The sequence below is a fragment of the Bubalus kerabau genome, chromosome 18 (assembly GCF_029407905.1).
Source record: "Bubalus kerabau isolate K-KA32 ecotype Philippines breed swamp buffalo chromosome 18, PCC_UOA_SB_1v2, whole genome shotgun sequence".
Taxonomy (NCBI): domain Eukaryota; kingdom Metazoa; phylum Chordata; class Mammalia; order Artiodactyla; family Bovidae; genus Bubalus; species Bubalus kerabau.
This window is the reverse complement of record NC_073641.1, coordinates 37,334,139-37,358,603: the sequence shown is the minus strand read 5'-3', so window position 1 is coordinate 37,358,603 and position 24,465 is coordinate 37,334,139. Positions and strand designations below refer to the sequence as shown.

General features: G+C 42.0%; 1 protein-coding gene across 4 annotated transcripts in view; it reads left to right on the top strand.

The window, feature by feature from the left end:
- The window catches only part of OSMR (oncostatin M receptor), a 68,163-nt gene that overhangs the window by 21,974 nt on the left and 21,724 nt on the right, over nt 1-24,465 (top strand). For 3 of the 4 annotated variants that reach the window (XM_055555335.1, XM_055555336.1, XM_055555337.1), the window contains 5 exons: nt 5,510-5,682; nt 13,127-13,298; nt 21,186-21,455; nt 22,738-22,861; nt 23,391-23,542. In XM_055555335.1, the coding sequence (XP_055411310.1) occupies nt 5,510-5,682; nt 13,127-13,298; nt 21,186-21,455; nt 22,738-22,861; nt 23,391-23,542 (891 nt within the window). The remainder of the gene's footprint in view (nt 1-5,509; nt 5,683-13,126; nt 13,299-21,185; nt 21,456-22,737; nt 22,862-23,390; nt 23,543-24,465) is intronic. The other variant, XM_055555338.1, reaches the window with a different exon arrangement.

Sequence of the window (24,465 nt, the reverse complement as noted above, 5' to 3'; positions counted from 1 at the left end):
ACGTTCAAAATTTTTTGCATCTACCACTTCTATATACTTCCAAAATTTTTTTGTTGTCTCCAAATAAAACACTGTAATCATTAATCAATTATCCCCATTCCTCCCTCCCTCCCTTGGCCCCTGGCAACCTTCAGTCTGCTTTATCTTTCTGTGGATTTAACTGTTCTGGATATTTCATGTGAATTGAACCATACTATACGAGACTTTTGTATCTGGCTTCTTTTGCTTAGTGTAATGTTTTCAAGGTTCACCTGATTTGTAGCATGTATCAGTACTTCATTTTTCTTCACTTCAGTAGCTCAGTTGTGTCTGACTCTTTGCGACCCCATGGACTGCAGCACGTCAGGCTTCCTTGTCCATCACCAACTCCTGGAGCTTGCTCAAACTCATGCCCATCGAGTCAGTGATGCCAACCATCTCATCCTCTGTCGCCCCCTTCTCTTCCTGCCTTCAGTCTTTCCCAGCATCAGGGTCTTTTCTAATGAGTCCATTCTTCGCATCAGGTGACCAAAGTATTGGAGCTTCAGCTTCAACATCAGTCCTTCCAATGAATATTCAGGACTGGTTTCTTTTAAGACTGATTGGTTTGACCTCCTAGCAGTCCAAGAGACTCTCAAGAGTCTTTTCCAACACCACAGTTCAAAAGCATCAATTCTTTGGTGCTCACATTTCTTTATGGTCCAACTCTCACATCCATATATGACCACTGGAAAAACTATAACTTTGACTATACGGACCTTTGTCAGCAAAGTAATGTTTCTGCTTTTTAATATGCTGTCTAGGTTTGTCATAGCTTTTCTTCCAAGGAGCAAGTGTCTTTTAATTTTGTGGCTGCAGTCATCATCTGCAGTGATTTTGGAGCCCCAAAAAATAATCTCTCACTCTTTCCATTGTTTCCCCATCTATTTGCCATGAAGTAATGCGACAGGATGTCATGATCTTAGTTTTCTGAATGTTGAGTTTTAAGCCAACTTTTTTACTCTCTCACTTTCATCAAGAGGTTCTTTAATTCTTCTTGTCTTTCTGCTATAAGGGTGGTATCATCTGCATATCTGAGGTTATTGATATTTCTCCCAGCAATCTTGATTCCAGATTGTGCTTCTTCCAGCCCAGCGTTTCTCAGGATGTACTCTGCATATAAGTTAAATAAGCAGGGTGACAATATACAGCCTTGACTTCTTTCCCGATTTGGAACCAGTCTGTTGTTCCATGTCCAGTTCTAACTGTTGCTTCTTGACCTGAATACAGATTTCTCAGGAGGCAGGTCAGGTGGTCTGGTATTCCCATCTCTTTCAGAATTTTTCACAGTTTGTTGTGATCCACACAGTCAAAGGCTTTGGCATAGTCAATAAAGCAGAAATAGATGTTTTTCTGGAACTCTCTTGCTTTTTCAGTGATCGAACAGATGTTAGCAATTTGCTCTCTGGTTCCTCTGCCTTTTTTAAAACCAGCTTGAACATCTGGAAGTTCACGGTTCATGTACTGTTGAAGCCTGGCTTGGAGAATTTTGAGCATTACTTTACTAGCATGTGAGATGAGTGCAATTGTGCGGTAGTTTGAGCATTCTTTGGCATTGCCTTTCTTTAGGATTAGAATGAAAACTGACCTTTTCCAGTCCTGTGGCCACTGCTGAGTTGTCCAAATTTGCTGACATATTGAGTGCAGCACTTTCACAGCATCATCTTTTAGGATTTGAAATTGCTCATCTGGAATTCCATCACCTCCACTAGCTTTGTTCATAGTGATGCTTCGTAAGGCCCACTTGACTTCTCATTACAGGATGTCTGACTCTAGGTGAGTGATCACACCATCGTGGTTATCTGGGTCATGAAAATCTTTTTTGTATAGTTCTTCGGTGTATTCTTGCTACCTCTTCTTAATATCTTCTGCTTCTGTTAGGTCCATACCATTTCTGTTCTTTATGTGCCCATCTTTGCATGAAAATTTCCCTTGGTATCTCTAATTTTCTTGAAGAGATCTCTAGTCTTTCCCATTCTGTTGTTTTCCTGTATTTCTTTGCATTGGTCACTTAGGAAAGGTTTCTTATCTCTCTTTGCTATTCTTTGGAGCTCTGCATTCAGATGGGTATATCTTTCTTTTTCTTCTTTGCCTTTAGCTTCTCTTCTTTTCTCAACTATTTGTAAGTCCTCCTCAGACAACCATTTTGCCTTTGCATTTCTTTTTCTTGGGGATGGTCTTGATCACTGTCTCCTGTACAATGTCAGAAATCTCCATCCATAGTTTTTCAGGCACTCTATCAGATCTAGCCCCTTGAATGTATTTGTCACTTCCACTGTATAATCATAAGGGATTTGATTTAGGTTGTACCTAAATGGTCTAGTGGTTTTCCCTACTTTCTTCAATTTAAGTCTGAATTTTGCAATAAGGAGTTCATGATCTGAGCCACAGTCATCTTCCGGTCTTTTTTTGCTGGCTGTATAGGGCTTCTCTGTCTTTGGCTGAAAAGAATACAGTCAATCTTATTTTGGTATGGACCATCTGGTGATGTCCACGTGTAGAGTCCTCTCTTGTATTCAGGTTATGAATAGACCACAGTATGTTTGTCCATCATCTGCTGATGGACATTTGGGTTGTTGTCACCTTTTTGCTATTGTGAATAGCGCTGCTACAAATATTTGTTACAAATGTTGAAGTCTTGCAGTTCTTTAGGATATATACGTAGGAATGAAATTATTGAGTCATATGGTGATTTTAACTTTGTGAGGAACTTTCAAAATGTGTTCTTCAGTTCCAAAGTCTTTTTACACTCCCGCCTTGATATACAAAGGTTTTAATTTCTCCACATGCTCACCAATGGCTTATTTCCATTTTTTAAATTATAACCCTCCTTGTGAGTATAAGATAGTATCTCATTATGGTTTTGATCTTCATTTCCGTAGTGATTAATGATGTTGAATGTCTTTTCATGTGCTTATTGGCCATTTGTACATCTTTGGAGAAATGCCTATTCAAGTCATTTGTCTGTTTTTAAAATAGAGTTGTTTGTCTTTTAGGTGTTGAGTTGTCAGAGTTCTTTATAAATTTTGGATACTAGATGAGTGATTTGCAAAATATTTTCTCCATTTTTAGTTTTTCTTTCCACCCTTTTGACAATGTCCTTAGATGCACAGAAGTTTTTAATTTTGATAAAGTTCCATTTGTCTTTTTTTTTTTCTTTTTTGACTCATGCTTTGGCATCATATCTAGGGACCCAATGCCAAATCCAAGGTCATGGGAGTCCAGACTAAGATTCTAATTTGTATCCTAACCATTCCCAGCATCTGATCTATAAAATTCACAGAGGATGAATATCTTTCTGGGAAAATAGTCGTTAATGGCTAATAACTTGGATTTTATGGCCATTCTTGTTAACTTTGCTTCCATAGAATGAATTTTCTGAGATTTTTTTTTTTCTAAACTCTGAGGATAAAACCTTATTTAGATCCTGAAGCTGTATATCATGTGGACCTTTAACATGGAGAACTTCATGCTTGTATCCACCAAGAATACTTATCAACTTTTCTGGCTAGGTCCAGAGCCCCATCCTTACCATCTGTATCCTGAACTTGGCAAGACATGATGGGAGCCACACTTCTCAGACATTCTAGTCCATGTGGCCTTCAATTGGGCAAGCTGTTCCTGCCTTCACAGTTGGGGAGCAGTGCAGTAAAGGCTTGGTATTAAAGAGATCCATACTTAAGTTCCCTGCTGCTTTGTGTACATTGTTTAAGCTATCGAACTTGAGTCTTCTCATCTATAAAAAATGACTGTCTCAGTTTTACAATGGGCATTTCACGAGAAAAAATATGCAAAGCACCTAGCACCATGCCTGATAAACTTTATATGCTCAGTCTTATTGTTGCTGTTATTTTTTACCTCCCTGTGAGAAAAATACTGGCTTTCCAGGTGACTCAGGGGTAAAGAATCTGCCTGCTAATGCAGGAGATGTGGGTTCCATCCCTGGGTCAGGAAGATCCCCTGGAAGAGGGAATGGCTACCCACTCCAGTATTCTTGCCTAGAGAATCCCATGGACAGAGGACCCTGGAGGGCTACAGTCCATGAGGTCACAAAGAGTTGGATATGACTGAGCAAGCCCATGCACACATGCGTGAGAAAAGCAGCACATGTAGAATGACAGTTTGGGAGATTTTTTTTCAGTATTAGAGATTCATGCCATTTTTATTCTCGAAAGAAGGTAATCTCTTACCATTTAAACTGGGTGCCAGAGAGTCTCAGATCACTAGGGGGAAATCCCCAAAGAACTAGAAAATGAATGCTAAAAAGATATGTGCTCCACCATGAACCATCAGCTCCCAGTTGATTTTATCAATACACTCTTCATCTTTTCAATACCTTTGCAGCATTCCCAGTGTACTTTAAGTTAAGTGACTTAAGTGAAGCCGCTCAGTCATGTCTGACTCTGCGACCCCATGGACTGTAGCCTACCAGGCTCCTCCATCCATGGGATTTTCCAGGCAAGAGTACTGGAGTGGGTTGCCATTTCCTTCTCCAGTGTACTTTAGATGCCCTCAAACCAACCAGTGAAGCCTCTTGATTCAACAATACACAATTCTTCTTGAATCTGTATGGCATTTCCTCTACTTATGTAAAAAGCCATGTTTTGTTCTTCTCCCAGCATTAGCAGTGATCCCACTCACTCCATCAGGGCAAATCCTCTCTCTGGGCTGTTTTCCAGCTCACTGACCTCAGCAAATCTGTCCCATGTTTGAATCTCTCCTCTTTGACAGACTCTATCCCACCATTAAACACCCTAAACTTGCAGTCACTCATTATTTCATAGAAGTCTCTTGTGTCTCTCCACTAGGTTCCTTCCTTGAGCTAGAAACCTTGTCACGATTATTTCATTTCACACTAGGTTAGGGTTAGCCCAGTAAATTCTTGCTAAAGGTGTTTTAAGTTCAGTGCATTGAGATTTAAGCAATAGCCTCTAGAGATGGGACTTGTTCTCACTTTATAGCTGTTGAATGAACTATGAAATATTTGCTTGGGTTTTTTTGACCACAAAGCATATGGGCTCTTAGCTCCTCAACCAGGGGTTGAACCCATATCCCCTGCACTGGAAGACAAAGTCTTACCCACTAGATTGCCAGGGAAGTCCCGTAAACTATCAGATAGTTCATAAAATATTCATTTTAGGTGTCCAGAACTATGAAATTTATAGCAAAAAGCCCTGTTTTTTTATTCAGCCTTGTTATAAATTTCTAAACTATTTAGATTGTTCAATGAAATATCCTTTTGTGTAACTGTCAATATATTAATTTGCTATGTATCATTGAGCAACTCACTTCATTCATCTAGGGCTTAATTTCTTCATCTGCTGAGTGATTTCTAAATTCCCTCCAGCTTTTCAGTGTCTAATTCTAGAGTGTATATGCGAGCAATGTTTTCCAAAGCTAAACAATGATAATATTGAACAGTTTAATTATCTGTGATTATTCAATCATACGCCTATTAAATGTTACTTCATATCGTGTTTTGGTCTTTCAGTCCTGTCTGAACCTTTACCATTAACTCCTGAATCACTGAACGTTTCCATCAATTCTACAAAGCAGTGTTTGCATTTACAATGGACTGTCCACAACCCTGATTATCACCAGGAATTAAAAATGGTTTTTCAGATACAGATCAGTAGATTTAAAGCATCCAATGTCATCTGGATGGTAAGTATTTTTATTCTTGGCTCAGTATTTTAAAAATCCTTTTCTAACACCATGATTTGTCTTTCATGACATCCTCCCCAAAATCCCAATCTGGAATCATTTTAGCAACTCAGAACAGTTCTAAATAATCACAGTTCTGTGTTTTTAGTTAAGAGGATCTGGGACAAATTAACATGACAGTTTTAGTTTGGTAGGTTGGGTGGGTTGTGCTATAAAAATAGATCATAGTTATTCTCAGTTCTCTATTATTCTCTCAGTTATTCTCTGTTCTCTATGAAAGCTGTTGGGGTCTATCCTTGTGAAGACTGGATTCCAAAAATCCATGATCAGCCATCTTATTCCTCTTCCTTCTTCCTTCTCTGCCTACCAAAGATTCTCCTAAATCAGATGTAATAGTTTGGCAATTCTCATGTCAGTGTGGCTCTCAGGCAGTTTCTTTACTAATACTGTACTGAAATACAAGGAAGAAAACATTTTAGCATTTTCTCTTCTACCCAGCAAAGAGGTCTTCCATGGACCTTGTCAGAGAGTAACTTACCATGTCCTTTGCTTCCTCACATGTGCCTTTTTCTATAGAAAATTAAATTAAGAAAATCCTGAACTCATACTCTTTTTGCCTTTGAATTATTTGGGATTGACGTGCTCTAGTCTGGTTTAAGTCATGGTTATGTCTGTTTTGCCTGATGCTTTCCCATTCACTGCATTGGGGCACTTTAGTGGTTTCTTTCAGTGACCATTTATGGTCCAGGGAGGCCTAGTAATCTATGCCCACATCATGATCATTTATTATCATGGGAGGTTGAAGGACAGTGAAATATTTTCTCACTGAAGGGAAACAGAGAATTTGCGTAGAGGGAAGTGAAACACGGATGTTTTATTGCTGGGGACCTCTATTTGCTAGTGGATAGCCACTCTTCTCTCAGGCAGTGGAGGCATGGATACAGGGACCCAGAGGGTCAGTTCCTTTAGCAAAGCATAAAGGTCACTAACTTTAAAGGTTCCAGTTACTTCTATGATCCATCATCATCACCTTTGAGATCTGAATGAGTGGCCTAGATATCGTTCTGACTATTGATTTAAGGTTGATACCAGGTCTATAATTCTACCCCTCAAAGGGCAGCTTCCTACTGTGAGAGTTATTTGATGTTCCTTTTTTTTTTTTTTTTGTAAGGCCCAAAAGAGTAGTTTATTTGGAGTTTCTTAAGACTACAGGCCAGGAGACACAGATCTCAGAAACACTTGCACTGTGTTCCCTGGCTTTTTATTTTTTTTTAATTTATTGAGATATAGTATAATTGCTTTCAATGTTGTATTCGTTTCTGCTGTATAGCAGAGTGAATCAGCTATACATATGCATATATCTTCTCTGTTTTGGATTCCCTTCCCATTTAGGTCATCAGAGAGCACTGAGTAGAGTTCCCTGTCCTACAGGCTCTTGTTCGCTATGTATTTATCTGTAGGATGTATATGTGTCAATTCCAGTCTCCCAATTCATCCCACCCCCTTTCCCCCTTGGTGTCCATACGTTTGTTCTTTCCATCTATGTCTCTGTTTCTGCTTTGCAAATGGGTTCATCTGTACCATTTTTCTAGATTGCATACAACAGCGGTGCTTGTATACAGCTATTCCCTCCCCAGCCCTTCCTCCCGCTATCCCTTTCACGGGGATAATTTTTGTATTTTCATATTTTTTGTATTATTGACGGATACACTTGTTGATTTGGGCCTAGCACAGCATTGAACAGAGGTCATGTTGAGGCTAAGAATTGCCTAGGGAAAAGAAATTTGAGTGGAGGGCTGGAGGAATTTGTGGAAAACTGGCACTTAACCCCATTAGTGAAAGTAACATTAACCATAGACCATGTGGATCCCATTCTTTATTCTTCTAAAAGATAGTTCTTTTTGTTACCATAGTAAAGAAAATAATGGTAGGAAAGCCTGAACTGACAGTTGTTCACATCTGTTTAGACCTTTGATTAAGGTACTAGTTCTCTTTTCAAGGTAAAAAGAGAAAGCTTTTTCTTTCTTGCTAAGTAGTTTTCTTGCTGCTGAAATCTACTTGTAACCAACCAAGGCTGGAGGTGTTTGAGGGTAGAGTTTTGCCTTGTCCATTACATGGTTCCCATAACATCCAGCCCAGCCTGATCCCTAGGGCACAGAAAGGTTTGTGATGCTGCTTTTTTCTTTTTTTTTTTGTCACTTATTCATTTGACAAAAGATAATCACACCTGCCTATGCCATATGCCAGGAACAGGTAAAGAAAAATCATCTTTGACTTGAATAGTTTGCAGCACAGTTGAGAAGATAGTCTAGGACACACACAGCAACACCAAGAGGACAATTTCAGAAAACCTGCAATGACCCCTGACCACGCACACACAGAACTCTTTCCTTTTGCCTGCTGGGGTTGGGTGGTGCAGGACCCTCCATAGCCAGAGGAAGGAACAGCCCCTCTCCAGGCAGCTCTGTTTCTGACTGGAGCCCTGGGCTCCAAATGGGGCTTATGGTCACACTCAGTCTTTCCCAGTCATCAGTCACCATGCATCCCAGAATAAATGATGCCATGAGAAGCTGTTATCTGAACCTCTTGGGCCTGCAATCAAGGACAGACCTAAGGTCCCCTCCATGTAAAGTTCAGAAAGCCAGCTGAGAGAGGCTGCTTCTATCTGGACCATAATCTCCCTTCATAGGACAGGTCCCTGAAATGCAGCCTCACTCTTGCTGAGAAGGAGCAGCTTTCTGTCCTCATGGCTCCAATTGTGTGTTCCCAGATAAGCCAATGGATAATAATAAATAAATATATTTATGTTAAATTTATAAATTTATATTAAATTAAATATGTATTATAAATAAATAAAACAAGGCAAATAGATGGGGAAAAAGCTCCAAAATCACTGTGGATGGTGACTGTAGCCATGAAATTAAACGTACTTGCTCCTTGAAGAAAAGCTTTGACAAACCTAGACTGCATTACTTTGCCAACAAAGGTCTGTCTAGTCAAATCTTTGGTTTCTCCAGTAGGCATGTATGGATGTGAGAGCTGGGCCATAAAAAAGGCTGAGCACCAAAGAATCGTTGCTTTCAAATTGTGGTGTCGGAGAAGACTCTTGAGAGTCCCTTGGACAGCAAGGAGATTAAACCAGTCCATCCTGAAGGAAATTAACCCTAAATATTCACTGGAAGGACTAATGCTGAAGCTAAAACTCCAGTACTTTGGCCACCTGATGCTAAAAGCTGACTTGTTGAAAAAGAACCAGATGCTGGGAAAGATTGAGTGCAAAAGGAGAAGGGGGGTGACCGGGTGGGACTCAGTGGACATGAATTTGAGCAAACTCTGGAAGATAGTGAAGGACAGAGGAGCCTGGTATGCTGCAGTTCATGGTATCACAAAGAGTTGGATGTGACTTAGCAACTAAATAACAATAACAAATAAACCAAAGGACAAGCATCTTGACCTGGGTGCTTGCAGCTGGTCCAGGGACTCTGAGCTGGATCCTGGCTGGTGCCGACCACTCAGAACTCACCGTGTAGTCTCACCTTGGCCTTTCTAGTCACACGCTTTATGATTCCGTCCATGGCAGGGGAAGGCAGAGTAGAGTAACCACTCAAGCTTGGAAGGAGGCCTGGAGCTTGAATCAGGGAGGAATAAGCTCGCTTCTTGGGAATGGATCAGTGACTTCACTTGGGCATCATGTAAATGCCAGCTTTTCATGACTTACTGATGTCTGCCAGGGCCAAATTAAACTTGCCACTTCAATGAATGAAGACAGCCCAAACACAAGTCATCACATTTTTAAAAGTCACTGAATTGATGCATTCAAGGAAAGTTTTATCTCTTCCACAACATGGCTAGAAAGACCACAAAGCACAACTTTGTGGTTAGACAGAATCCACACAAAGAGGGTCTGGGAAAAACAGAGCTCGTGACATATTAATGAACTGATGAAATCATTTGGCACATAGTTTTAGACTGCGGGCTCAGGTCCAGGCCTTGTTCAAGGCATGGGGCTATCAATGCTGAGCAAAACTAAGGAGATGATCACAAAGTTAAAGTGTCCTAGATGTGAGGAGTGCAGGTTGCTGACAGTGGGCTATGGGTTGAGATTAGGCCTGACCTTCTCTAGCAGCTTAGAGGAAGGGCAGTTGGAGTCAAAGTAGGAAAGAAGATTAGAAGCTAATTTAGCATGGAGAATGGAGAGGAATGTTCCAGGAAGATCCAGCTGGGGTGAGCAGAGGCCCTGAGTGAAAGGGGCTGGGAGCTTTCAGGCTTGAAAGCATGGGGCATGTGGTGTGGGCAGGACAGGGCCAGGCCACATGCGACTCCGGGGGTCATGCTCAGGTGTTGTTTTTTATCCTGGGAACAGTGAGAAGGGGTGATGAGATCACCCCCTCATAGTGATGAGATCTGATTAAAACCACTCTGGTTCCACAGTGGGGAGAAGTTGGGAGAATTGGAGGAGGTGAAGTGTGACCAGTTTGAATTGAGCTGTGGGGTTGGTCCAGAGGAGAGGGGCCTGGAGTAGGTGATAACAATGGGAGGAGAGCAGTGGCTGAATTCCTGAGGGATATAGGAGGCGAAATTCAGCCTGTGGCTTGTTCACATTATAGCAAGGTCACCATGACTGCTATAATGTTCATATTATGGCAAGGTCACCGATTGACTAACAGCCAATTTTTTGTACTAGTTTTTAAATAGTGGAGAAAATGTACGCTAGATTGTGCACATTAAATAGTAAAAGTTGCATGGGTCAGGACCACAAAACTTGTTAAAAACAATGTTTTATAGGGATGTGCTGTGCTGTGCTTGGTCGCTCAGTCATGTCGGACTCTTTGTGACCCCAGGAATGTAGCCTGCCAGGCTCCTCTGTCCATGGGGATTCTCCAGGCAAGAATACTAGAATGAATTACCATGCCCTCCTCCAGGGGATCTTCCCAACCCAGGAATCGAACCCAGGTCTTCCACATTACAGGCAGATTCTCTACCATCTGAGCTACCAGGGAAGCCCAAGAATACTGGAGTGGATAGCCTATCCCTGCTCCAGGGGGTGGTCTTGACCCAGGAATTGAACTGGGGTCTCCTGCAATGCAGGTGGATTCTTTACCCCCTGAGATACCAGGGAAGCCCTTTATAGGGATAGGAATAAACTGAAATAATGAAAGCATTTTACAAATGGGAGTTCTGCTTAGAGTGGCAAAGGACACGCATGATTAGATGCCCTTGAGGTGGACTAAACAGTTCTCCTTCCAGAATAGTGTTTGGTTCTGCCAAGGGCACCATTTAAGGCTGACAGCTGGGGGAGGGGAAGGCATAGTGGAGGGAAGGCCTCCAAGTTTGGCAGCTCCAGGTGGCATGTGACGTATGTATTGGCCCCTCCTCTTCACTGGAGGACTTGCCATTGGCCCTTAAAAAATGGATGCAAACTCAGTTTTCCCCAGGAAGGGCAAGGTATCTGTTGTCCTTGTCTTCCAGCTGTGGGAGCAGAAAGCAGGCATCCCACTGAGGAGCATCGGTGCTTGGAGCTGTGGTCCAAGAAGAAGAATAAAGCCCAGTCCCTACTTTTACCGTACCATATTCACGTCAGGGGCTTGACCATTGATGAAATGCCACCAACTGCCGACAGTAGCTGAGATTAGGCCTTACCTAAGGATACATATAGACTGAAAGTCAGGGAATGGAAAAAAGATATCCCATGCAAATGGGAATCAAAAGAAAGTGGGAGTAGCAATAATCATATCAGACAAAATAGACTTTAAAAACTGTTACAAGAGATAAGGAAGTATGGGAGGGAGGGTTTGGGGGAGAATGGATACATGCATACGTATGCCTGAGTCCCTTCACTATTGAGCTGAAACTACCACAACATTGTTAATTGACTGTATACCAATACAAAATAAAAAGTTAAAAAAAAAAGAAATAAGCTAAGACATCACTTTACCAACAAAAGTCCGTATAGTCAAAGCTATGATTCTTCCAGTAGTCATGTATGGATGTGAGAGTTGGACCATAGAGAAGGCTGAGTGCCAAAGAACTGATGCTTTCGAATTGTGGTGCTGGAGAAGACTCTTTTGAAAGTCCCTTGGACAACAAAGATATCAAACCTGTGAATCCTAAAGGAGATCAACCCTGAATAATCAGTGGAAGGACTGATGCTGAAGCTGAAACTCCAATACTTTGGCCACCTGATGCGAAGAGCCAACTTATTGAAAGAGACCCTGATGCTGAGAAAGACTGAAGGCAGGAAGAGAAGCGGGCAACAGAGGATGAGATGGTTGGATGGCCTTACTGACACAATGGACATGAATTTGAGCAAACTCCAGGAAATAGTGAAGCACAGGGAAGCCTGGCTTGCTGCAGTCCATGGGGCCACAAAGAACTGGACTCGACTTAGCGACTGAACAACAACCGTCATATGCAGGGGAGCTTGGGGAAGAAACCAGAGGAAAGAGTAAGAAAAGCTTCATGAAGATGGGTATAACGGGCTTGAAGGTTGAGACTAATTCCCAATTCAGAGCGGGGGGTGGGGGTGGGGACATGACATGAGGAAACACTGAGATGTAAAAGCACAAAGCTGGTCCAGCAGCGTGGGAGCAAACTACTGGTTCTTGAGAGGAGTCCTGCAAGGGAGAAGCAGGTTGGAGTCAGATTGCAAAAGGCCTTGGATGACAGGGTAAAGTGTAAAAGGAGCCATTGAAGTTTATTGAATTTAAGAATGAAAATACCAATGTTTTAGAAAGATGAAGACTAAAATCTATGCAGGAAAAGCAAATTACATTTCAACCTGGACAAGCTTCCCAAGAGCACAATGTAAGTTCTGCCTATGTGGTTGACATCTCTGGTACTAAAGATTGTGAAGGTTGGAGCTCAAGGAAGGCAGTGTGGTCCATGTGGCCCCCACATCTGAAAAGACAAGAGACAAAAACCAAGGGGCTCATAGGAAGTGATCTATTAACTCCTGGGCAACAGTGGAACTTCTGGGTACCATGAAGGACTGCCAGCTCTACTGAGGTTTGATCTGATGAATATTAAAAATTCTTATCAATCTTGCTTATTTTTAAAAAGGTGCCTCAATTAATTCTCTAATTTGCAAGAATTTTCTCAGCATGCTCTTGTGACCAGAACTGTGCGTACACCTTCTTTCTCTGATCTTTTCCCCTAAGACTCAAGTAGTGTCTGTTCTCTCTCTCTCACTTAGTTCATGTGATCCCCCTGGAACTGGAGGCCCAAAGAGATTGGGAGCCAAGTTTTCAATAGGCAGGAGGCTATTCCTTGCTGTTCCTTGCTGTACCATCAGAGCACAGGAGCTGGCTGACTGGAGACAGACTGAGCTTGTCCATATCCTGGAGTTATAGTGGACTCTTAGGTGTGTGCTTTAGGAGAAGTCCAGCCAAGCTGTTTTTCAGGACTGCATGGCTATATGCTTCCAAGTTTTTCTCTTTATTTCTAGGAGAACTACAGCACCACTGTGAAGCGGAACCAAGTCCTGCACTGGAGCTGGGAATCTGAGCTCCCTTTGGAATGTGCCATACACTTTGTAAGAATGAGGACTATGGTGGATGATGCCAGGATTCCTGCACCCAGGTTCTGGAGTAACTGGAGTTCATGGGAGAAAGCCGATGGTAAGAACTGAGGCTATAAAAGAGTGAGGGGGTTTGCTTTCTAATATTTCTTGGGGATCAGTAGTCAAATGGTAGAAGTCCTTATTGAGGAACTCCAGGTAAACACCAGCATTATTTATATTTGGCTCCTACTGGATCTAAAAATCATGAATGTGAGACTTGCCACTGCGAGATAGAGATCTCAGGATTTTAATATTCTTGCCTGGAAAATTCCATGGACAGTGGAACCTGGCAGGCTACAGTCCATGGGGTTCACAAAGAGTCGGACACGACTGAGCACATATGCATTGGACCCAAAAAGCATGGATGTGAAACTTGCCACTGGGAGACAGATGGAGGTCTGAGGATTTTCCCTCTGAATTTATTCATTGAGGTAATTATGCAAATTCAGGCAATGTAGGATTCATTTTCCATACATGTGAAGTATGTACATTATAGAATGCTAAGTGAACAAAGCAAAATATAAATTGTACATGTATTTTTATTAGAACAACACAAAATGTGTATATAACTAGAGCAGAATTTGGGAAGCTTTTTCCATCAAGGACAAGATAGGGAATATTTTAGGTTTTACAACCCTACATTCTCTATCAGGGCCATTCAGCTCCACCATTGTAGCATGGGAGCTGTCATAGGCAGTGTGTGAATGAATGGTTGTGTTCCAATAAAACTTTATTTACAAAAAACAGATGGTGGCTGGAATTGGCCCATGGGCCATAGCTTGCCAACCCCTCATGTAGAGACAAGGGAGGGAAATATGGAAAACTGGAAGTAATTCTTCATTTGAGTAATGAAATCATGGGTAATTGTTTTTAAATATCTCTTAATTTTGGTTATTTTGTTGTAATTAAAAGTTAGCATTCTTCACAATTTCGTATGCTTCAGCTAAGCTAAAGGTTAGCTGTAAAGAAATGGCATCTGATGCTCTCAACTATATACCCTGATAGGTTATCTGAAATTCCTACCAAGAGAACCATTCCTTAGCTAAGTATTTATGCAAACTTAACTCAAACTGATAACACTTTAACCCACAAGAGACCCAATGATTAGTTTAATACTAATAGAATAAAATCTGCTTCCTAGTTGCTGCTTTCAACACTATAAGTATTTAGCTGTCACATCTCCCCTAGGAAATACATATAATTCTCATCCCCTTTTCACAGATGAGAAAGTGGAGGCACAAATAGCTTTCTTAAAAAAAAAAAAAAAAATTAAGGTCATCAGGCCACTAAGTGGTGGAGCCAGAATTCTAACCTGGAAAATCTAGCTCCATAGGCCATGCTCTTAACCATCACATCCTATTGCTGAGAGACACACTTAGAGAAAAAGAAAAAGAGAGAGAGATTAAACAGATAGTAACAGAAAAAGAAAGAACAACATCATCAACAACTTTGGTACAATGGACTAGGTTTCTCAAAATTCTAACCTCCACACTAACCCCAAACTTGATAGAAAAGCTGGTTTTGCCGGTAAAATTTTTATTAAATTATAATTGATTTATAATATCCTGTAAATTTCAGGTGAATAGCACAGTCATTCAGTTATACATTTATATGTATTTTTATCAGATTCTTTTCCCTTATAGGTTGTTACATAATATCAAGTATAGTTCCCTGTGTTATCTACTAGGTCTTTGTTGGTTATCTATTTTATACACAGTAATGTTTATATATTAACTTGAAACTCCTAATTTATCCATTCCCTGTACTCTTCTTTCTCCTTTGGTATCCATATGTTACTCTTTTTTTTTGTTTTTGTTTTCTGTATCTGTGAGTCTCTCTCTGTTTTGGAAATAAGTTCATTTGTGTCATTATTTTTTCTTTTAGATTCACATATCGGTGATATCATATGTTATTTGTCTTTGTCTGGCTTTCTTCACTTAGTGTGATACTCTGCTGCTGCTGCTAAGTCGCTTCAGTCATGTCCGACTCCGTGCGACCCCATGGACAGCAGCCCACCAGGCTCCCCTGTCCATGGAATTCTCCAGGCAAGGATACTGGAATGGGTTGCCATTTCCTTCTCCAGTGATACTCTCTAGGTCCATCCATATTGTGCAGATGGCATTACTTCATTCTTTTTTATGGCTAAGTAAAATTCCTTTTATATATATGTGTATATATATATACACACCACATTTTCTTTATCCATCTCTCTGTTGATGGATATTTAGGTTGGTTCCATGCCTTGGTTATTGTAAGTAGGTCTGGAGGGATCTATTCAAATTATGGTTTTCTCTGGGTATATGCCCAGGAGTGGGATTGCAGGATCATATAGTAGCTCTATTTTTAGTTTTTAAAGGAATCTCCATGTAGTGCTCTACAGTGGCCACACCACAGTGTTGGTACCAGGGCTCCTATTTCTCCACACCCTCTCAGCATTTATTATTTGTAACTTTTTGATGATGGCCATTCTGAATGATGTGAGGTGATACCTCATTGTAGTTTTTTTTTTCTTTTGCATTGTAGTTTTGATTTGCATTTCTCTAATAATTGGCGATATTGAACATCTTTTCATGTGCTTTTTTGCCATCTGTTTTCTTCTTTGGAGAAATGTCTATTTAGATCTTCTGTCCATTTTTGACTCTCTTATTTGTTTTTTCATATTGAGCCATATAAACTATTTGTATAGTTTGGAAATTAATCTCTTGATGGTTTCATCATGTGCAAATATTTTCTCCTGTGCTGTAGGTTGCCTTTTTCTTTTGTTTATGGTTTTCTTTGCTGTGTAAAAGCTTTTAAGTTTAACTGGGTCCCATTTGTTTATTTTTACTTCCATTACTCTAGGAGGCTGATCCAGAAAGATACTGCTGTGATTTATGTCAAAGTGTGTCTTGCTAATGTTTTTCTGTAGGAATTTTATAGTATCTGTTCTTACACTTAGGTCTTTAATCCGTCTTGAGTTTATCTTTGTGTATGGTGTTAGCTAGTTCAGTCACTCAGTCATGTCTGACTCTTTGCGACCCGATGGACTGCAACACACAAGGTCTCCCTGTCCATCACCAAATCCCAGAGTTTATGCAAACTCATGTCCATTGAGTCAGTGATGCCATCCAACCATCTCATCCTCTGTTGTCCCCTTCTCCTCCTGCCTTCAATCTTTCCCAGCATCAGGGTCTTTTCAAATGAGTCAGCTCTTCGTATCAGGTGGCCAAAGTACTGGAGTTTCAGCTTCAGGATCAGTCCTTCCAATGAATATTCAGGACTGATTTCCTTTATGATGGACTGGTTGAATCTCCTTGCTGTCCAAGACTCTCAAGAGTCTTCTCCAGCACCACAGTTCAGAAGCATCAATTCTTTGGTGCTCACCTTTCTTTATAGTCCAACTCTCAGATCCATACATGACTACCAGAAAAACCATAGCTTTAACTAGATGGACCTTTGTTGGCAAAGTAATGTCTCTGCTTTTTAATAAGCTGTGTAGGTTGGTCATAACTTTCCTTCCAAGGAGAAAGCATCTTTTAATTTCATGGCTGCAGTCACCATCTGCAGTGATTTTGGAGCCCAAAAAAATAGTCCATCACTGTGTCCACTGTTTCCCCATCTATTTGCCATGAAGTGATGGGACCAGATGCCATGATCTTCGTTTTCTGAATGTTGAGCTTTAAGCCAACTTTTTCACTCTCCTCTTTCACTTTCATCAAGAGGCTCTTTAGTTTTTCTTCGCTTTCTGCCATAAGGGTGGTGTCATCTGCATATCTGAGGTTATTGATATTTCTCCCAGCAATCTTGATTCCAGCTTGTGCTGCATCCAGCCCAGCATATCTCCTGATGTACTCTACATGTAAGTTAAATAAGCAGGGTGACAATATACAGCCTTGTTGTGTTCCTTTCCCGATTTGGAACCAGTCTGTTGTTCCATGTCCAGTTCTAACTGTTGCTTCTTTATCTGCATACAGATTTTTCAGGAGGCAAGTCAGGTGGTCTGGTATTCCCATCTCTTTCAGAATTTTCTACAGTTTATTGTGATCCACACAGTCAAAGGCTTTGGCATAGTCAATAAAGCAGAAGTAGATGTTTTTCTGGAACTCGTGCTTTTTCAATGATCCAACAGATATTGGCAATTCAATCTCTGGTTCCTCTGCCTTTTCTAAATCCAGCTTGGACATCTGGAAATTCGTGGTTCATGTACTATGGAAGCCTGGCTTGGAGAATTTTGAGCATTACTTTACTAGCATGTGAGATGAGTGCAGTTGTGCGGTAGTTTGAGCATTCTTTGGCATTGCCTTCCTTTAGGATTGGAATGAAAACTGACCTTTTCCTGTGGCCACTACTGAGTTTTCCCAAATTTGCTGGCATATTGAGTGCAGCACTTTCACAGCATCATCTTTTAGGATTTGAAATAGTTCAACTGGAATTCCATCACCTCCACTAGCTTTGTTCATGATGATGCTTCCTGAGTCCCACTTGACTTCACATTCCAGGATGTCTGGCTCTAGGTGAGTGATCACACCATCGTGATTATCTGCATTGTGAAGATCTTTTTTGTATAGTTCTTCAGTGTACTCTTGCCACCTCTTTTTAATATCATCTGCTTCTATTAGGTTCATACCATTTCTGACCTTTATTGTGCCCATCTTTGCATGAAAATTTCCATTGGTATTTCTAATTTTCTTGAAGAGATCTCTAGTCTTTCCCATTGTATTATTTTCCTCTATTTCTTTGCACTGATCACTGAGGAAGGCTTTCTTATCTCTCCTTGCTATTCTTTGGAACTCTGCAAAAAAATGGGTATAGCTTTCTTTTTCTCCTTTGCCTTTCACTTCTCTTCTTTTCATAGCTGTTTATAAGGCCTCCTCAGACAACCATTTTGCCTTTGCATTTCTTTTTCTTGGGGATGGTCTTGATCACTGCCTCCTGTACAGTATCACGAACCTCCATCCATAGTTCTTCAGGCACTCTGTTTTTCAAATCTAGCCCCTTGAGTCTATTTGTCATTTCCACTGTATAGTCATAAACGATTTGATTTAGGTCATACCTGAATGGGCTAGTAGTTTTCCCTACTTTCTTCAATTTAAGTCTGAATTTGGCAATAAGGAGTTCATGATCTGAGCCACGGTCAGTTCCCAGTCTTATTTTTGCTGGCTGTATAGAGCTTCTCCATCTTTGACTGCAAAAAATATAATCAGTCTGATTTCAATAATGACCATCTGGTGATGTCCATGTGTAGAGTCTTCTCTTATATTGTTGGAAGAGGGTGTGACCAGTGTGTTCTCTTGGCAAAACTCTGTTAGCCTTTGCCCTGGTTCATTCTGTACTCCAAGGCCAAATTTACCCGTTACTCCAGGTATCTGTTGACTTCCTACTTTTGCATTCCAGTCCCCTGTAATGAAAAGGACATCTTTTGGGGGGTATTAGTTCTAGAAGGTCTTGTAGGTCTTCATAGAACTGTTCAACTTCAGCTTCTTCAGCATTATTGGTCAGGGCATAGACTTGGATTACTGTGATATTGAATGGTTTGCCTTGGAAACAAACAGAGATCATTCTTTGGTTTTTGAGATTGCATCCAAGTACTGCATTTAGACTCTTTTGTTGACCATGATTGCTACTCCATTTCTTCTAAGGGATTCTTGCCCACAGTAGTACATATAATGGTGATCTGAGTTAAATTCACCCGTTCCAGTCCATTTTAGTTCGCTGATTCCTAAAATGTTGACATTCACTCTTGCCATCTCCTGTTTGACTACTTCCAATTTGCCTTGATTCATGGACCTAACTTTCCAGGTTCCTATGCAATATTGCTCTTTATAGCATCAGACTCTACTTCCATCACCAGTCCCATCCACAACTGGGTGTCGTTTTTGCTTTGGCTCCATCCCTTCATTCCTTCTGGAGTTAGTTCTCCACTCTTCTCCAGTAGCATAGTGGGCACCTACCGACCTGGGGAGTTCCTCTTTCAGTGTCCTTTTTGTCTTTTCATACTGTTCTGGGGAAACAGGCACAGACAGAAACTTGTACGCACCAGGACCCAGGAGAAAGGCACAGTGACCCCACAAGAGACTGACCCAGACTTGCCCATGAGTGTCCAGGAGTCTCTGGCAAAGCGTGGGTTGGCAGTGGCCTGCTGCAGGGTTGGGGGCACTGAGTGTAGCAGTGCCTGCATGGGACCTTTTGAAGGAGGTCACCATTATCTTCGTTACCTCCACCATAGTTTGACCTCAGGTCAAGTAACAGGGACGGAACACAGCCCTGCCCTTCAATAGAAAATTAAAGATTTACTGAGCATGACCCCACCCATCAGAACAAGTTTCCCCCTCAGTCAGTCTCTTCCATCAGGAAGCTTCCATAAGCCTCTTATCCTTCTCCATCAGAGTACAGATAGACTGAAAACCACAATCACAGAAAACTAACCAATCTGATCACATGGACCACAGCCTTGTCTAACTCAATGAAACTATGAGCCATGCCATGTAGGGCCATACATGATGGATGGGTCATGGTGGAGAGTTCTGACAAAACGTGGTCCACTGGAGAAGGGAATGGCACACCACTTCAGTATTCTTGCCTTGAGAACCCCATGAACAGTATGAAAACAGTATGAATGGTGTTAGAGAATGTTTTAATTGCGTTGTTTTACATGTAGCTGTCCGGTTTTCTCAGTACCGCTCATTGAAGAGACTGTTTTTCTCTGTTGTATATTCTTGCCTCCTTTATCATAGATGAATTGACCATAGGTGAGTGGGTTTATTTCTGGGCTTTTGATCCTGTTCCATTAATCTATGTTTCTGTTTTTGTGCCAGTGACATACTGTGCTAATTACTATAGCTTTGTAGTATAATCTGAAGGCAGGGAGCCTCTTTCCTCCAGCTCCTCTCTGTCTTAAGACTGCTCTGGCTACTCAGGTTCTTTTATGTTTCCACACAAATTTTTTTGTTCTAATTCTGTGAAAGATGCCATTGGTAATTTGATAGGGATTGCATTGGATCTGTAGATTGCCTTGGGTAGTGTGGTCATTTTGACAATATTGATTCTTCCAATCTAAAAACAGGGTGTATCTTTTCATCTGCTCCTGTCTTCTTTGATTTCTTTCAAGGCTGATTATTCCTAATCCCCAAAGCACTGGCTCTCAACTGGTTGCACATAGAATCACCTGGGGACCTTAAAACAGAATCCTACCCCTCAGGCCACTCCACTTGGGTGACCTCAGTGATGGCAATTTTAGAGCTCTGGTGGGCCAGAAGCCAAACTGAAGGGCGTGAAGTGATCAGGGGGTGATGACAGCTTAGTGAGAGGCAGAGGCAGCTCCTTGGGGAGTGGACGAGCGAGTGGAGAGGAGGCAGGAGGCAGGCATGGAGGATGATGAGTGGGATATACAGAAGGAAGACAGAAGTGAAAGGAGATACTTGGGTGACTGGCATCTGAGAAGCTGGAAGAGGAGTGATTTACAGGATGTTTTAGAGATTATGAGGGACACGTGGCTTGGGAGCTGGGTAGAAGCTGGTGGATGTGACTGTGGCTTTGCCACTTGCAGGGTGAGTGAGCTTGAGCTCAGTCCTGCCTGTCCCATTGCTGTGAGGTGGTAAGGATGACAAGAGAGAAAATACATAAGCACCGAACATGGGACCTCCTGCATGGCTAGCATCAGTAGAGAGCAGCTACTGCTGTCCTGGAAACCAGCTGATCTCCGGCAGTAACAGGGTCATCCTCAGGGCCACAGGGAGAGAGTCACTGTGCTGGCTCAGCAGTGAAAGCCAGAGCAGTGGTGTTCCCGTAACGATAAGAGTGATGGTACACAGGACTTTTTTGCACACAATAAAGTTTATAGATTTTTAGGTTCCTGTTTTCTCCAGGAGGAAGAAAAAGCTAAGGTTATCTGTTGAGAGTGAGACAGGAGGGGACTGGTTTGAATTTGAGCCCAAGTCTCACTGAGCCCTCTTCTCTTATCTTGCAGCCCAGAATTCACTTGGAGATCATCCATTGTACGTTTTCCCTAAAGATAAGCTGGTGGAAGAGGGCTCCGATGTCACCATTTGTTACATTTCTAGGAACCATCAAGATAACATATCCTGTTATTTGGAAGATGTACTGACATATGGAAGACAACTTGATCAAAATGTATGGGCATTCGAGTTGAAGAACGTTTCTTTCATTAGGAAAACTGGAACCAATTTCTATTGTAAGGGCCAAGGTGTTCCAGAGGGCGTCGTTCTTTTTGTCTCAAGTGAGTGGACCCATTCTCTGTGACCCCCTCTTCCCATTTCCCGTGGAAGAGATCAAATCTTCTTTCCCAGAAGAAAGATTTCTACTTGTGGCCTCAGTTGACTTTTGTTTTCCAAGCCTTCTAGGAGAGTCTCTGTCAAAGATATTCTGAAGCAATACTTGTCGGATTTCCTGTTGTTTTCTTGAGCTTACTGAAATTTTATTCCTAGAAAATCAAGTGATAAAAAGGAGAAAGTTCAGGTCATGACCTGGACCACTGAGAAAATATCCTGCTTTGTGTGAGCCATGCTGGAATGAGCACAGGATGGCGGGGCGGGGAGGAGAGAGGCTGAGGCTGGATGGCCCTAGAGAGGCGGCCCAGGTCACAGTCGGAAGACCCGGGTTTGAATCTTCTTCCCGTGGCTGGGTGCACCGTCTTGGCCAAGTTTCCCCCTCTGTGAGCCGTCTAGTAATGGTTGTTGTGACGATCACAGGAACGCGGGCAGTGCTGTGTGATCAATAGCCGCACACGCAGGGCTTCAGCAGACGAGGCCTTTACTGCCCTTAACTGGGTGGTGAAGGGGAGGGGAGGCAGCCTTGTACTTCTCTTGTCGATCTGTGTATGCTCCCCCTCCCCGACCTGCCGTGGCCTCCTGTGTTGTCTCGAAGCCTCCGCCCTCCCCCGACACAGTGGGGCAGCACATGCATCTCCTCCCTCCCCGCTTTCCCTGCCACAGGCCATCTCCAGTCTCCTGGGCGCTTGCTCACCCATACTCCTTGTGTGTCCTCTCAGAACAGCAGTGCCTCGGGGACTTGGAGATGCCGCACGTACGTTCCTTAGAACTCTCAGCCCTCAGCTGCGGAAGTTAGCGGCTTCCCCAGATCTGGCTTCCTGGCCTCCCAAGCACAGCCCAGGCTCTCGAAGCCGCAGCATCCAACACGAAACACCAGGCAACACTGACTCCATTCATTCATCACTTGACTCATTCTGTCTGCATGTCGCCCGACTGCTGAGTGCTTACTGGCCAGCTCTGGGGCTGCTAGTGCAGACCTCATACAGTCACCCCCACTGTCCCTGGTGACATCCCAGCAAAGCACCAGGGAAGGAAGGAGAAGGGGCCAAGGTGAGGTACCCAAATGTGACTTTCTGGAGCTGCTGATGCGCTGGCCTCTGTTGAAGTAAACGTTTCAGTGTTCAGAGCAACTCTGTGGCCTCAGATCCCAGAGAGAGCTTTCCATTTCACTTGTGTTTCAACAAAGGGCTTCTGCTCAGTGTTTCTTCTGCTTTTTCTTTGTTTGGACAGAAGTGCTTGAAGAGCCCAAGGACTTTTCTTGCGAAACCCGGGACCTGAAGACTTTGACCTGTACTTGGGATCCCGGGAATGACACTGGCTTGATTCAACTGCCTTCCTACACTTTATTTGAATCGTAAGTGAGCTCTGGGTACATTAGTGACAGATTCTCCCTTGTTTGAGGTGCTTGTGACAACATATCAAAAATTTTCAACAAGTATTTTCAGACAACCTTGCCAGGGTCAGGAAGAAATCCTTAAGGGGTCACAAGTATATAATACTTTCTATCCAAATTTGTGACAGGAAAATGGAGCATAAAAATAATAAGACCATTAGTTGTGAATCTTGATGTGAAATAACTCCATATGGTGATCTAGATCTACCTGACTTCTAACTTTTTAAGAGTACCCAAAGTAGTAAACTAAGGAACGTTTTCACAACCCACGAGGGGAAGTCAGCAACTCATCCTTACATATTTAACCACATAAATCAAGTTTTTTGAAACCGTATTTTCATCGTCAGTGTTTGCTGGTGATGGATCGGTGCTGTTGTGTGGAACTTAGTTTGAAAGCCACTGAACGTGTCCCCCAAGGGATTCAGGGACACACATCTGTGTTGACAAAAGTGTAAACCCTGAAACTGTTGTGTGTGTGTTTTTTTTTAAGATTTTCCGGGAAAAAGACACTTTGTAAACACAGAAACCGGTGTGATTGGCGAGTAACTCAAGACTCACAAGAAATGTATAACTTTACACTCGTGGCTGAAAACTACTTTAGAAAAAGAAGTGTCAGTATTCTTTTTAACCTGATCCATGGAGGTGAGACTTGAGTGTAGCTCACTGTGGTCACTGGCGTAGCTTTGTTTGACACACTGTGTGATCAAGTAAATGTGCTAGAGATTTCTGCCTCGTTCACATCCTAAGTGGAAGCTTTAGTTTGTAACTGTTGTTCACGCCACGCTTCTCTTCACGGGTGCATGCATGGCCCATGGTCCCTATTATTTGTTTGTGTTGATAATGTAATAAATGCCAAGGAGCTTACCTCCAGTTCAAGCTAGAAATCTGACAATAACTTATGTCATCTCCCATCCCACAGCCCCCTGTCCCGCTCCCTCCACTACGGAAATGACAGATTTATTTTGTGTGTGCTTGTGGATATATTCTCATTTCTTATGAAATCCTGTTTTTATTTTGTTTTAATGCATATCAGAGACATCACGCTATATGTAATAATCCTTGTAATTGTTTTTATGTAATATTAAATTGCTAAGACTTACTCATATTATTCAGTGGTGGTGTAGTCCATTTATTTTCATATTTATTAAGTGTTTCATTGTGTAAATATACAGTATTTTATTTATGCATCTCCTTTGATGGGTTTTTAGGTTGTCTCTGAAAAGGTTTATGCTCTTGGATACAGTGTTAATAAGAGCATTTTGATATATATATCCAGTAAACACCTATAATTGTTCTGTTGTTTGTTGTTGTTGTTGTTTTTTGAGTATATACCTATACCTTACCAAATGGCTCAGAGGTTAAAGCATCTGCCCGCAATGCGGGACACCTGGGTTTGATCCCTGGGTTGGGAAGATCCCCTGGAGAAGGAAATGGCAACCCACTCCAGTACTCTTGCCTGGAGAATCCCATGGACGGAGGAGCCTGGTGGGCTACAGTCCATGGGGTCGCAAAGAGTCAGACACGACTGAGCGACTTCACTTCACTTCAAGAGTAGAATTGGTGAG